The sequence below is a fragment of the Aulonocara stuartgranti genome (genome assembly GCF_965226115.1).
Source record: "Aulonocara stuartgranti genome assembly, chromosome: 16".
In the NCBI taxonomy this organism is placed as follows: domain Eukaryota; kingdom Metazoa; phylum Chordata; class Actinopteri; order Cichliformes; family Cichlidae; genus Aulonocara; species Aulonocara stuartgranti.
Genome location: NC_138952.1, coordinates 38,116,786 through 38,129,947, shown reverse-complemented (window position 1 = coordinate 38,129,947; position 13,162 = coordinate 38,116,786). Strand labels below are relative to the sequence as shown.

The 13,162-nt window shown below is 44.0% G+C and overlaps 1 protein-coding gene and 1 long non-coding RNA gene across 2 annotated transcripts in view; both read left to right on the top strand.

Moving 5' to 3' along the window:
* Positions 1-94: 94 nt before the first annotated feature.
* Positions 95-2,806, top strand: LOC309690204. The gene is made up of 3 exons (XR_014271663.1): positions 95-1,182; positions 1,921-1,984; positions 2,353-2,806. It is a non-coding gene; the product is annotated as an uncharacterized lncRNA (long non-coding RNA).
* A 390-nt stretch (positions 2,807-3,196) lies between these two features.
* The window catches only part of LOC309691234 (rab3 GTPase-activating protein catalytic subunit-like), a gene marked incomplete at its 5' end in the record, with an annotated part of 28,916 nt that continues 18,950 nt past the window's right edge, over positions 3,197-13,162 (top strand). The window contains 9 exons of the mRNA XM_082508824.1: positions 3,197-3,213; positions 3,269-3,319; positions 4,078-4,151; positions 4,997-5,085; positions 5,263-5,435; positions 10,375-10,429; positions 10,730-11,058; positions 12,255-12,285; positions 12,588-12,815. Of these exons, the coding sequence (XP_082364950.1) occupies positions 3,197-3,213; positions 3,269-3,319; positions 4,078-4,151; positions 4,997-5,085; positions 5,263-5,435; positions 10,375-10,429; positions 10,730-11,058; positions 12,255-12,285; positions 12,588-12,815 (1,047 nt within the window). The remainder of the gene's footprint in view (positions 3,214-3,268; positions 3,320-4,077; positions 4,152-4,996; positions 5,086-5,262; positions 5,436-10,374; positions 10,430-10,729; positions 11,059-12,254; positions 12,286-12,587; positions 12,816-13,162) is intronic.

Genomic DNA, 13,162 nt, shown 5'->3' with positions numbered 1-13,162 from the left:
GCGGATCTCAGCAGAAAACTTTTCAAACTGATTGCAGGTTGATCCAGGTATACATTTGAAACAGGTTCTCCTCGGTGACGTGACAGTCGGAACGCATCTGCGTAACCATGGTTACAGGGGGACGCTTTGGAACTCTGCTGCTCAGCAGCAAAATATTTCAGATCAATATGTAAATACTCCAACTCTAAAACCAAGTAATATAAATATGCTGCATATGTGTATAGTGCGTTCATGTGTGTGTGCGCTGCGTGGTGACGTAGGCGCGTGCATGTGTGCCCCGGTCACAGCTCCTTTCAGCATGGCCGGAGGTAAGTCACTGCCACGTTGCTCTCAGCTAATTAAAGTTTGTTCAGATCCCAAGCTGCAATGTGAATACAGCCAAACCGCCGCGTTTTTGTTTGTCATTAAGAGACTCATTCGGGATAAGTTTTGTGGAGGGCGGAGTTCACTAATATACGCTTATGAGTTTTAGCCGAGAACGCAGCTAAAATGCTAGCATGCTAAGTTAGCCTGATTGCTAGCGGCTACTCGCGGCAGTCTTTTTTTAACAGCATGCACTCTTTTTTCCTTCGTCAGGAGAGGTGTACTGGCAGTCGCGTGACACACACAGATCAGACACATATTTCTGTGTTGCAGGTATGGAGATGTTCTTATGTTTTGGAGATGCAGTCTTTCATTCATTGTTTTTATAAGTACAGTGTTGTACTGCCTGTTAGATGGCGGTTATTAATATAATTGTACTGAAGTATAATGTTTGAACTATAAGTACCAGAATATTGGGTCCTGGTTATTGAATTGTATTTATCTGACTGTTTATTTGTTTTTGAATTATTTTGTTTATTGTTCTTATAAGTTGTTTTTGATGTTTTTTCAGTGACATATTATTTATTTTGTGCTTTTTGTTTTTGAGAGCTTAAGTTAATGTTTTAAAACAATTTGTTGTATTTGATTCATTATATTATTGTAGTGTTAATGAAGCTGCAGACACAGCTGCTTTCAGCATGGCCGGAGGAGAGGTGTACTGGCAGTCGCGTGACACACACAGATCAGACACATGTTTCTGTGTTGCAGATGTGCAGTAAAGAGCCAAAGACCCAGTACTGTCTCCTGCCTCTTACTTTCACGCCAGAACACAACGCAAGAACAACAGGCGTAACACATGAACGGGTTACACATACTGAGGTGAGTTGTTGAGGATATGTCGAGCTGTCGATAAGCACGGCTGTTTTTGTGCTCTTATATACTGTTAGCCTGTTTTGCTGGCGTTAGTGAAGCTGTTTTCAACTGGATGTAACATTGTTGAACTCTGATGATTAATGAATAAACTCTCGATGTGACGACGTGAGCATGTAATTGTAACCCTGTGTTCATTTAGTCGTTTGATACCGTTTAATATCCAGTACATCTATTGGGTGTTTTATAACATGCCCTGGAATCATTTTAAGTTTTACAATGCCGGTGATTTACGACTCTTTCGCGACAGTCAACTGTGGCGTAAACTCTGGCGGGTCTCAGAGCTAGCTTATGTGAGCCAGCAGTGACATCTATACATGCAGTAGCCTTAAAATACTGATTATTTATTCTCCTGCTAGGTAAGAATTTGTGTTTTATACGTTTATTGTCACATTGTGCGCCATGTTATTGTTTCGGTGAAATGAATTTCTACAATGGCGGACTTAGACAAAATAGTGTTACTGTTAATTTGACTCTCTGCAGTGTTTAAATGCTTACATATACACACACAGTTACTGTCCCTCCACACGTAGGACTCAGTTCTGCTTCTATGCCCCATCTTTGTTTACTCTTTCCCACCCAACAAGTGCATAAATAAGATGTTAAAAACGTCATCATCATATCAAACATGATCGATTTGGGGGGAGTTTGTTTGGCACATGCTGACTGCATCCTAATTATAACCAGAAGAGGAGGCGAGAGCAGAGAACGAGAGTGCAGCAGTTTGGTGAAAGGAACAGGTGAAGAAGAGGTGAGCATCCAAGAGACGAGCAAGAGGACAGTTTCAAAGCAGACATTATGGCACAATAAAAGCTGTAAGAGCAGAGATTCATTCATATCTTTACTATTTTTCTTTAGCTTCTACTCCCGCTGCTTACAATAAATCTGAGATAAAGAACAAACAAGAACAACTCACATGGCATTGATTGTTTAGTTCAGTGTCACTCTGTGATTGTTTGACATTTCATATAAATGTGACTCTAAAATATAGTCAATAATATTAAAAAGCTGCTGTTACTGAGTGAAACTTGAAGGATTATGATAAACTTCAGTTCTTACTGAATCTGTAACATTGCTTTTTTTAAAATTGTTAAATGACTTTTGTGTCACTGTGCACAGTGAAAAGCTCACCTGATGTAGTGGTGAGGCCATGTTCACCACTAGATGGAGACAACCTGGCACAGGTATTTTCTATACACTAAATTTCACACTGAAAAGCCTTGGTGGGAATTGTTGTTTCATAGAAAGTAAAGGAAAACATGTCTTGAGGTCTTTTTCCAGTGTTTTCAAAATTGTGTTTTTCACATACACATCAAAACTTCACACAGACAAACACACACACAAAACAACAAAATATGTCAAATTAGGGAGGGCAGAGAGCGCAGCCTTTACATTGTTTTATTGTAGAGTGACAGGAACTGCCTATGAGCTTCTAATCAAGCAGAAGTGTTGACGGAAAATCTATCAAAGGAAATACATTGATGAAAATCAAAGAAGAGCAAATGTATGTGATGTTCCATTTTCCTGAGAGCTGATTGGCTGTGATGACTCCTTCAAGTACTTTGTCCTGCTAGTTAAGCCTGCTGTCTGTTCTCAGGCCTCCTCCTGTTTCACTGCCGTATATCCACCACCAGAGGGCTCCACTGACCTGCCTGCTGACATCAGAGCACACCCCTGTGTCATGTGACCTGGCAGGAGTAGCAAAGCTGGACTCAGACCTGGCCAGGCAAGTTCAAAGGCAGCTGTGGTAGAGAGAGTATATGGGCTCAAATTGTGCTCATAAATATTTTGTACTTGTAAATCAATTTGTGTGTGTATGGGATCAGAACGATGCCACCTTGAAATGAAACCGAAAAAAATATTGAAACTGAAAAAAATATTGAAACTGAAATAAATATTGAAACTGAAATAAATGTACAGCGCGGCTGCAGTCACGGACAAACTTGCATGTGTCTGTTCGGGAATGGCAGATGCTGAGAGGTCCAGCGTTTACATTCCCGGCTATTTCAAAGTGACAGCCTGAGGTGTTCTTCAGTAAATTGGACTACCAGACAGGAGGACCTGAGGCCCCACCGTATTCTTTTCGGTAAGTTAAATGTGTGTGTAAGCTAATCCGTAACTTAGGTCCTTAGGTGAGCACTCGGCTGTCGGGGAAACTTGTTTTGTAAAGTTCGTTTAGCTAACCCGTGCAGGTGAATGAATTTACCCTGACTAAAGAAATCAAGAGAAACGCACCGGGCTGCTCAGTGACTAACCACGGTTACTGTACTTTCTTTATGAGTATTATACTGTAAGAGCAACAGGCTGGACTCTGCTTCTGCTCCTGTGCAGAGCTGATTATTAATAAGAAGCTCGGTATACAGACAAGGATAACACAGTACCCAGGCTAGAAAGACAACTCCAGTTTGAGGCGCATGTCCTCCTGACATTTGGTGTTTGTGTTAACGATCCAATGGAAAAGCTTTGATGGGAGTGAGCTGTTCACTTGCACTATAGCACACAAAACGCTGCGCTGAGCACTGAGTGTTGCATCCGTGTACACACTGCATTGCTTCATATTTCACTCGTAAAGTAGGAAATGGGTGGAGCAGTTTATTAAAAGGGTAAACGTACATGGGTTTGATTGTAAGGCCCAAACAGAGCTGGCACAGGTCTAACAAGCTTGTGCATGAAGGGACAAACTGAGTGTGACATAAGGAAATGCTTACATGTGTAATTATCTTGATTACTGGTGAAGGACTACGTCACATGTAATCAAACATGACTCATTACTTATAAAAACCCTTTAACTAAAAGTGTATCAGAAACTCTCCTCTACTGTTTACTCTGTTTATCACCCAACAGTGACCTCGACCCTCTTCAAGCTCCTCACTGGTCAGTTCGAGTCAGGACGGCTGAAAATCCTCAGTGTTTACTGGGTAAGTTAAACTGATCAGTGGGACACTCAGGAACGGAGACCATGATGCTTTGGGGCTGACCACAGAGGTTTTACTAGTCAGTACAGATTTCAAACACACCGCTACATACTACATTAAGGTCAGTGCATTAAGTGCACTGACCTTAATGTTGTATTTTTCTGGTTGCTAATACACTTGGATCCATTACAAACATACACATTGTTGTGTGATGTGTGAAGACTTTTTATGGCTTTGTTTTTTGTCCGAACAGCACAGAGGAAACTATTTCTAAGCCAAGAGGCTAAAATTCATGCACCAAATGATACGCAGCAGATAAGATGGATGTAATCAAGCTACCGATAGAAAGAACATAATCAAGGACAAATAAAGTGTCTTTTTTTCCTCATTGTTCTCTGTGTGGGCCTCCTACTTCCTCCGTGTGGTAGTTTGACTCGTACTGATGTGGCTCCTCTGCTTCTTTTCACAAACAGTTTTTCCTTCCTGGTTACTGTTGAGCCCGTCACACTCAGCAGCTCGAGCTCGAGCTAAGACAACCTTGAATCTTAAAACTACAGCCGTAATTGCATTTATGTCTTAGAGTGCTGGCCACAGATATTGATCCCATCTGACAGCAGCTCAGTAAAGCACAAGAGCGTCATCTTAAACAGGATATCAGGCAGCGTTCTTATTTTTATTGTCTACTTCTGGTCACATCCTGCTTTTGCCACTGAGCGATCAGCATCCTGTGTTTTATCATGAAGTGATGACTACGTGAGCTCCACTTGTTTAATTCTTCTAACATCTATAAAACAACAGAGTTTCTAAATGACAGACTTATTTATTTGTGTTTGTGTCTCTGTTTCCAGATGCTGCTGTGGAGAAGTCTGACTGTAAGAATAACACTCAGCTGTCCAACTCCAGTGGGACATCGGAGCAAGAGAAAACCTCTGATTATGTATGTTTGCCTCTTCACCACTCGCACACTCAAGGTTACACTCAGGTCAGGTCCAATATAAGTTTCAGAGTGAAGACAGGCTCAGTGCTGTCAGTACTTTGTCAGGATTTTTATTAGAATGTATTAAATTTGGTGTCCTGCTGTTTGATTTCATGCTGGTCTTTTCCCTCGTTGTAGAACCTTTTCCACCAGCTGAAGTCAGCCCCCAGTGACAGTCTGACCTACCGTCTGGCTCTGTGTGTGTGTCTGGTCAACTATTACTACGGTGGGCTGCGGGCTGTTGGACACCTCTGGCAGGAGTTTGTCCTTGAGTTGCGTTACCGGTGGGAAAATAACCATCTTATTTGTGGGTGGGTACCTCACAGGCTCGTGCTGCTTTGATTTTAAAGATGTCACACATATTAACATTTTCATTTTATAGCAGGTAAAATAAGTATTGAACACGTCAGCAGTTCTCTAAGCAAATATATTTCTAAAGGTGCTTTGATGTGAAATTATCACCAGATGTCGGTAACACAGGGACATTAAACACACAGACATTTATTTATTACTTTATACAAATGTTGGTGATGACAGTTCATGGCAGCTTCTGTATGGAGAAACCAGTCCCATCATTGCTCATGACTTTGACCCACTCACCACACAAACAGTCTATAAATCCCGAATGCTCCGTGGATCCTTCCCACAGATTCGGCTCAGGTGATTGGCTGGGCCGTTCCAGCAGCTTTACTTGATTCCTCTGAAACCAACAGTTTCCATTGGCTGTGTTTGTGATCATGGTCTTGCTGAAACATCCATCCTTGTTTCATCTTCATCATCCTGGTAGATGGCAGCAGATTTTAATCAACAATGTCTCCATTCATCCTTCCTGGAGTTAGATTTAATGGCTCAGTCCCTTTTGCAGCTTGTTATAAAGTTTTTATGCATAACTTTTCTAAGCAATCACACATTTTTTTGGGAACATCAAAATCATAATGCTCCCACCTCCAGACTTCAGTGTTGCTGTGGTGTTTTTGGGATGCAGCCACCCAAACACGGTGTGTTTACAGCATTCAGAGAGTTTTGCTCTTAACAAAGGCAGTCGCACTTTTCTCCTCTCCCTTATCTTCCCTGCTTAGCCTCTTGTGTCCTTGTTTACTCTCGTGTTTTTTGTATTACTTTTCCCTGGAACACTCTCTCACAGTCTGTTCTCTAAAACCTAAAAGAGGAATTATGGATTTGATCAACTGGTCCCTGAATGCAATTGACACCCCTTTCTCAACGAGAAGTCTGGGCTCGGGTGAGCCTGAGTGCTGAAGAGATCTACCTGTTCGGAACCATGGTAACAGGGTTCTGGCTGATCGGAGCTGGCTTGGCCCTGACTTATCGAAGAATTAAGAAAGCGGAACCGGCTGTTCAAACCCCCACAAGGCTGCCCGCTGGGATTCAAACGATGGGAAGAGGCGTGAGTTTCTCAAAATGAGCTCATTGAGTGCAGCATGGATAAGATCTTGGAGAAGCTTACGGCTGCTGTGAATACTCAGAATAAGACTTCTGAGTGCAAATTGGATCACATCTTGGAGAAGCTCACTGCGGTCGTTGTTAACTTGTTATTTTCTGTTATACTGCGAGAGTACTGTTGCCCGCGAAGGGTTGTTGTTGGTGTGGAGAAAAATGGCGTAACAAATAAAGCGCTTGGAGTGAGACTACGACGTCGTGTCTTTGAGTTCTCAGAATCGGCTCTCTGAGCACAAGAATGACAACATCACGGAGCGCAAGTTTGATAACATCATGGAGAAGCTCACGGCTCTCCAACGGGAGATTGAGAGACCAGTGTCGGAGTGTTAGAACAGCTTTGAAATTCATATGAGCTGTTCGCACTAAAGTAAAAACCTCCATCACTTATGCGGATACCCCTTCGGCCCCAGCCGTGGGCTCAAGGCTGGAGCCGAACAACAACTCCCTGATAACGACTGTGTTTAGACTGTTCTTCCCACTCCATGCAAGGCCACCTGGGTTGGCTGGAAGACTGTTTACTTAGCCTGGCAGGGAGGAGGACACTGTCTCAGCTGAACTCTGGACACGCACACGCTTACACAGACATATATACACATGCAGATGTACACTCCTCCCCCCTCCAAACGCCTTCGACGCTTATTCCCCTCCGATGCTGACGGTGGATCAAGGAGACCAGCGCACGCAGGCCTGGATGTACTGTCTACACTGGCTGTCTCTCACCCTTTACCCATCCCTGTTGCTTGTCATGTGTTTCTTTCATGTATTAAGAGTTTTTTCATGTGCAGAGGTGTTTTTTTTCTGTTCTCAAACTGATCTCCCTGTTGGAGCTCAGTCTGGGGGGAGTTATTTTTTTCTCCTTATCTTTCCTCATGTGGTGCATTTTCCATTGTTATGCCTCTCTGACCTGTCTTCCCCATGTGATGTTTGTGTCATGTATGTATGGTCAGAAGGGTAAGATGGCGCTGGCAAAGGTCGGCAGCCTTAACCCAATTTCCATTGGGGTCAGCCTTCAGGATCAATAAAGTTTTATTGAATTGAATTAAGTGACCAAACTATAAAGTTAAAGCGTATTGTTGTACCTATGCATTACACTGGAGCAGAGCTTACATACATTCTTACCTGCTTACACTCATCATTCATTCGTCAAACTGAATAAAATAGCAATAAAATAGGGTGGCTGCAGCTCAGGCGGTAGAGCGGGTCGTCTACTGATCGGAAGGTTGGTGGTTCAATTCCTGGCTTCCCCCAGGCTGCATGCCAAATATCCTTGGGCAAGATACTAACCCCAAATTGCTCTCCGATGCGTTCATCGGAGTGTGCGCGTGTGTGTGTGTGTGTGAGAGAGAGAATGTTACTTAGAAAGCACCTAGAAAAATGTGCTTGTGTGAATGGGTGAATGCACAAGTTGTGTAAAGCGCTTTGAGTGCTCAGAAGAGTAGAAAAGCGCTATATAAGAACCAGTCCATTTACCATTTAACCAGAGGAGTATTGCACTGGTTGGATGGCAGCAGCCATGGAGGGAGGGTGTAATTGTCCCGTGTTATGCTGGTGTTTTGTATTAGATGTAAGCTTACATTTGGCAGCATTAGTGAACATTATACTGAATGTTACACAGGAGTGTCTCAGGTAGGAGGGAGGCTCACTCGGTCCGTTCACTGAGCTTAGTGTTCAGTGATCGATGGTCCAGGGGAAAAGCTGTTTTCTTAGCCTGGCTGTCCTGTTTCTTGAACAGGTGCTGTCCAGGATGAGATGAGATTTGATTGGCTCTCCTGAGACAGCGAGTGCTGACCATGTCCTCCAGGGAAGGAAAGGGACAGGCACTATTCTTCTGTGCTGTCTTAATGACCCACCGAGCAGTTAGCATACCAAGCTGTTAGCAGTAGGTGGGGACACACTATGGTGCTGTGGTAAAAAAGCCACCAAGACTTTCTTCTCCAGATGGTTCCTCCTCCTCCTCAGCATCCTGAGGTGGAGTCTTTGACTTTGGACCATGAGAGGTCCTCAGCTACGTGAGTCCCCAGGAACGAGGACACTCGCTGAACACAGTCTGCTTGATGTGGAGAGGAACGTGTTTCCCTCTGCTGAGGTCACATCTCCTTAGTTTTGATGGCGCTGAGCAGACGGTTGTGTTCATTGCAGCAGCCTGTCAGGTTTTTAACCTCCTGCCTGTTCGCCGTCTTCTCCGCTGATGATTGTCGCATCATCAGCAAATGTAACGATGGTGTTAGAGGGGCAGGTAGGTGTGAACTCATGAGTGTACAGGAGAGCAGGCAAAGACGCCTGTGGATACTTTATGAATGCAGATGATAATATTCTGCCAGCGTTTCACAGACTTGTTCAGCAAACTTTAAACACACTTCACGCTTCTCTTTTTTTCTGTGGCTCTTGCGCCCATATTGTTTTCTTTGAAACAGTCGTACCTGCTGATTCCAGGCCTTTCTGTGGCTCTTCATAACTGGGCCTTGACTCTTCTGATAATTCTTTTCACTGGTCTGTGTGAAATCTTGTGGGAAGCACCTGGTCGTGGCCCATTTATGGTGAAATAATATTCTTTCCACTTTACCAAAAGTGCGCTGGAACCTTCAGTAGTTCTACTGTGACCACTGCCACCAGCATGTTTTGCAAAAGTCTTGAGAGAGCTCGTTGTTTTTACCCGTCATGAGACGTTTCTTGTGTGAAACCTGAATAATGAGACCATCAGTTGGGACTGAACCAGCTGATATTTGATTTGATATTAATTGGCGAGGTCTGTGACGAGTTACATGACTCTTTGGTGGCAGGACTCCTGGGCTGGAGGTGCGAGTCCCACTGAGTCTGTGGATGTTGTTGGACTGTCCTGGTTTCCCACCTCGGGATAAGCAGACTACAGTAGCGGTTTCCCTTTCTAAGAAGTGGGACTAGGGGCTGAGCTTGAACTTGGGAATGATACTCCAAAGCCTCCCTGGAAGTCTGTGACTGGGTCAGTTCGTTAGTTGAACCTGAGGTTGAGGATATATTTTCAGCCCTGGAGCTCCTCTGTCAGATGGTGACGGCATACAAAGTATCTGGTACCACTGTCCTCTGTGTGCTGCTGTTGGTCCATCAGCTGTGGAGAGAGTGAAGAATAACTGATAATGAAAAGTTGTTGTTCTCGTTGAACTCTGTTATTGCTGCTTTATTCGTGGCCAACACTCAGCAGATATTGGCACTAGCCGATTTCAGTCGGGATCTCAAAGGACTTCGTGGAAGAGCAGAACCTATTTGCAGACATTTGTGGGACCTCGTTAGACTGTTGACTTGGACACAGACAGAAGACAGAAACACATTTTGAGACCAGAGGAGATGGATCTGTCAGAGTGGGGGCCCCCAGGCTGTGGAGTGCTTTGCCTCCATCATTATGTTGCTTTGATTGCATTTATTTTTATAAACAGCAGCTTGAGACTCATTTATTTAGCCTGGCTTTGAACTAGATTTGTGCTGTTTCATATTATTGTGAAGCACTCTGTGGTTCTTATCCTGTGCCATATAAATAAAGTCAAATGCTGGATGTCTGTACTTTGTCCAGCTGAGCCGACACTTTAGAATCAGGCTTTGGTCTTGTTGTCAGTCATGTTGGATCTCCGTCCGTCTCTAATAACAGACAAATGACCAAAATGTAAAAATCCAAGTACATAATACCAGGCACAAAAGCCCCTGCAGTGTTTGTGCCGTGCTCTAACTAAAACTTTGCTTGAAATTGTTTAAGCAGTATTTGTTTCTCTGTTAACACACTGGTGTTCACTCATATCCATCTCTGTGCTTCCTAATCTGCAGGCTGGCAGGTGGAGCTCCTGATCTTCGCTGTTGTCTTTTGCATCAGAAGTTCCAGGTAGCCACACAGTGCACAAAGTGCAAGGACTAATCGAACGATTTAAAAGACAAAAAACAACATCATGCACATTTGTAGACTTGCAACTTTAATTCCAGTGGTTTATCAAAAGTGTTGTGTTAACTTTGATAATTGGAACGATGTTTAGGTGATAAAGAGAAAAATGAATTCTGAGAGCTAATGCTCAGTGTGATACAGCATCTTCAAACTCCCAAACACCTGTTTATGTCGTGTTGTCTGTTGAACACAAGTAGCAGTGTTATGTTTCCATGTGTGAAAAGAGTTTTTGTTCCTGGACAGATGCTGAATTGTTGTATCGAAAGGAAGAAGGCCAGAGATGAATCTCACAAGGTACCCGAGGGGAAAGAAAAGGAACACAGGGTCTCAGGTGCCTGCCAGAAGAGCCGCCAAGGACCAGAGTGTGCAACCAGTGCTTCCAGTTCAACAAGAGAGATGTCTCAAGGAAAATCCTGGGACTCGTGGAGTGACAGCGAGGAGGAATTCTTCGAGTGCCTGAGTGACCAGGGCGAGACTGAGGCGACACAAGCTGAGGGCAGAGCTGAGGGCAGGCTGCACCCCTACAACAACATGACTCTGCTCAACTCTGCAGAGCCTCTCTATGTTCACAGGTCAGAGTCACTGCCTCACTGTGCAAACACATCATATGCTGTTATTTATTCCAAATACAGCATGTTGAAAATAATAGTCGGGGTCACACGGGGTGGAGCCTATCCCATACCATAGGGCGAGAGGCGGGGTTCACCCTGGACAGGTCGCCAGTTGCAGGGCGAACACAGAGAGACAGACAAACATTTAACCCAGGGGTGGGCAACTCCAGGCCTCGAGGGCCGGCGTCCTGCAGATCTCACCCTGTGTCAACACACCTGAATCAGATGGTTAGTTCAGCCTCTGGAGAACTTCCACGATAAGGATAAGCTTTATTTGTTGGTTGCCTGCAACTGAGATGACCTAATCGACCATACATACCATGTACAAACTTAACATTGGGGATACAGGTCAGGCTAACTAGCAACAAAGGATAGCCCTAACCCAAGACACTTTGAGGAGGTCATTTAGCCATTTAAATCAGCTGTGTTGGATCAAGGACGCATCTAAAACCTGCAGGACACCGGCCCTCGAGGCCTGGAGTTGGACACCTCTGATTTATGCTCTCATTCACACCTGTGGGCAGTTTAGAGTCAGAGTTAACCCAACCCCACTCGCTCCATGTTCAAAGACCTGCAGTTAATAATTAGAACTAAAAGAAAGCGGTTGTAACAGTACAGAGGCGGCCTTTGTGTGACAAAACCATGAAAGCAGATCTCATATAAGTGGTTCACAGAAATGTCATTAACCTCAGCTGAAGCTGACTGAGTCTGATATCTGTGCATCATGTTTCATTTTCAGGAACCGTCTTCTCTGTGCAGTTAATGAATGGGATATTAATGAATTAATAATAAATGTCATGTAGGCTTTTACAAGTAAACTAGTGTGGAATAAGAGGACTGTTGATCAGCCTACGCTGTGGAAAGCTGTGACTCTGTCACTGACACGTGTGGCATGATGGATGCAGTCATGCTGGGAGAAGCTACGTGAGTGCAGAAACCTCTGATCACCAGACGATCACGTGGTCGTCAGTTTTCAAACAGCTCATTGCAGTTTTATAAATCATCTTCAGAGGTTATTTGAACCTTGTCTTTGCAGAGACCTGCAGATCTGAGGCAGTAATGCAGTGATAATGACCAGCACACAGTGTAAGTCATGCTGCAGCTGCCCTGAATCTACAGTGTTGGTTATTCCCACCATGTCTCTGTTTCTGATCCAGTGTGGACGAGCTCTTTATTCAGTCTGAACTGGTTTTAATACTAAAATACAATTGATTTGTTATTCATAGATTTTCAGATTTACTCTTACACAAAAAAGTAAAACATTTTTGTTGCCAGATCACACGTATTTACTTCCAGTCCTGAACAGAAGGAAATCGTTTTGATGCCTAAATGACATTTTATGTTCAGTGACAGCCTGGTGTGCTTGGGTCCATGAATGCAGTGGTGTCGTGAGTGGGCCCTGCTCGAGTCGTCAGTGCCAGTATGAGGTGTCAGTGAATATATTTACACATTACTTCATTTAAAGTACGAGTTTGTGTCTCTGTCCACAGGCAGCCAACCCCGGCTGTGTCCTGGAGGATTTTGTGCGCTGGTATTCACCTCGGGATTACGTAGAAGAGGAAGTGGTTGATGAGAAGGTCAACACAATGGTGATGGGGACACTCAGTCCCAGGATGAAGATCCCAGGCAACATGTGGGTGGAGGCTTGGGAGACTGCCAGGGTCACACCTGCACGACGCCAAAAAAGACTTTTTGATGACACCAAGGAGGCCGAGAAGGTCTGAAGCAGGTCGTTCGTTTTGCCACATGCGTGTTTTAAGCCAAACGTGTTTACTAAGTGGATCACAAAGTGTTTTCATGAATGTTTCTGCTGATTTTCAGGATCAGCTTCTGCCATGGGACCGTTTTGGCTCATGTATGTTGAAGAAGTCAGTTTAACACAGATCTGTGCTCACAGACATGTTGAAGCATTTTCACATGTTGATGAAAAAGGATCTGATGCTGTCACACACGATGTTTAACTGACACACAGCAGCTCTCTGTGGTGTGATGGTGTTAAATGAAGAACAACTTTAAACCAGCTTCTATTAATGATCCGGTCGGCTTTATGGGAAAGGGACAAACA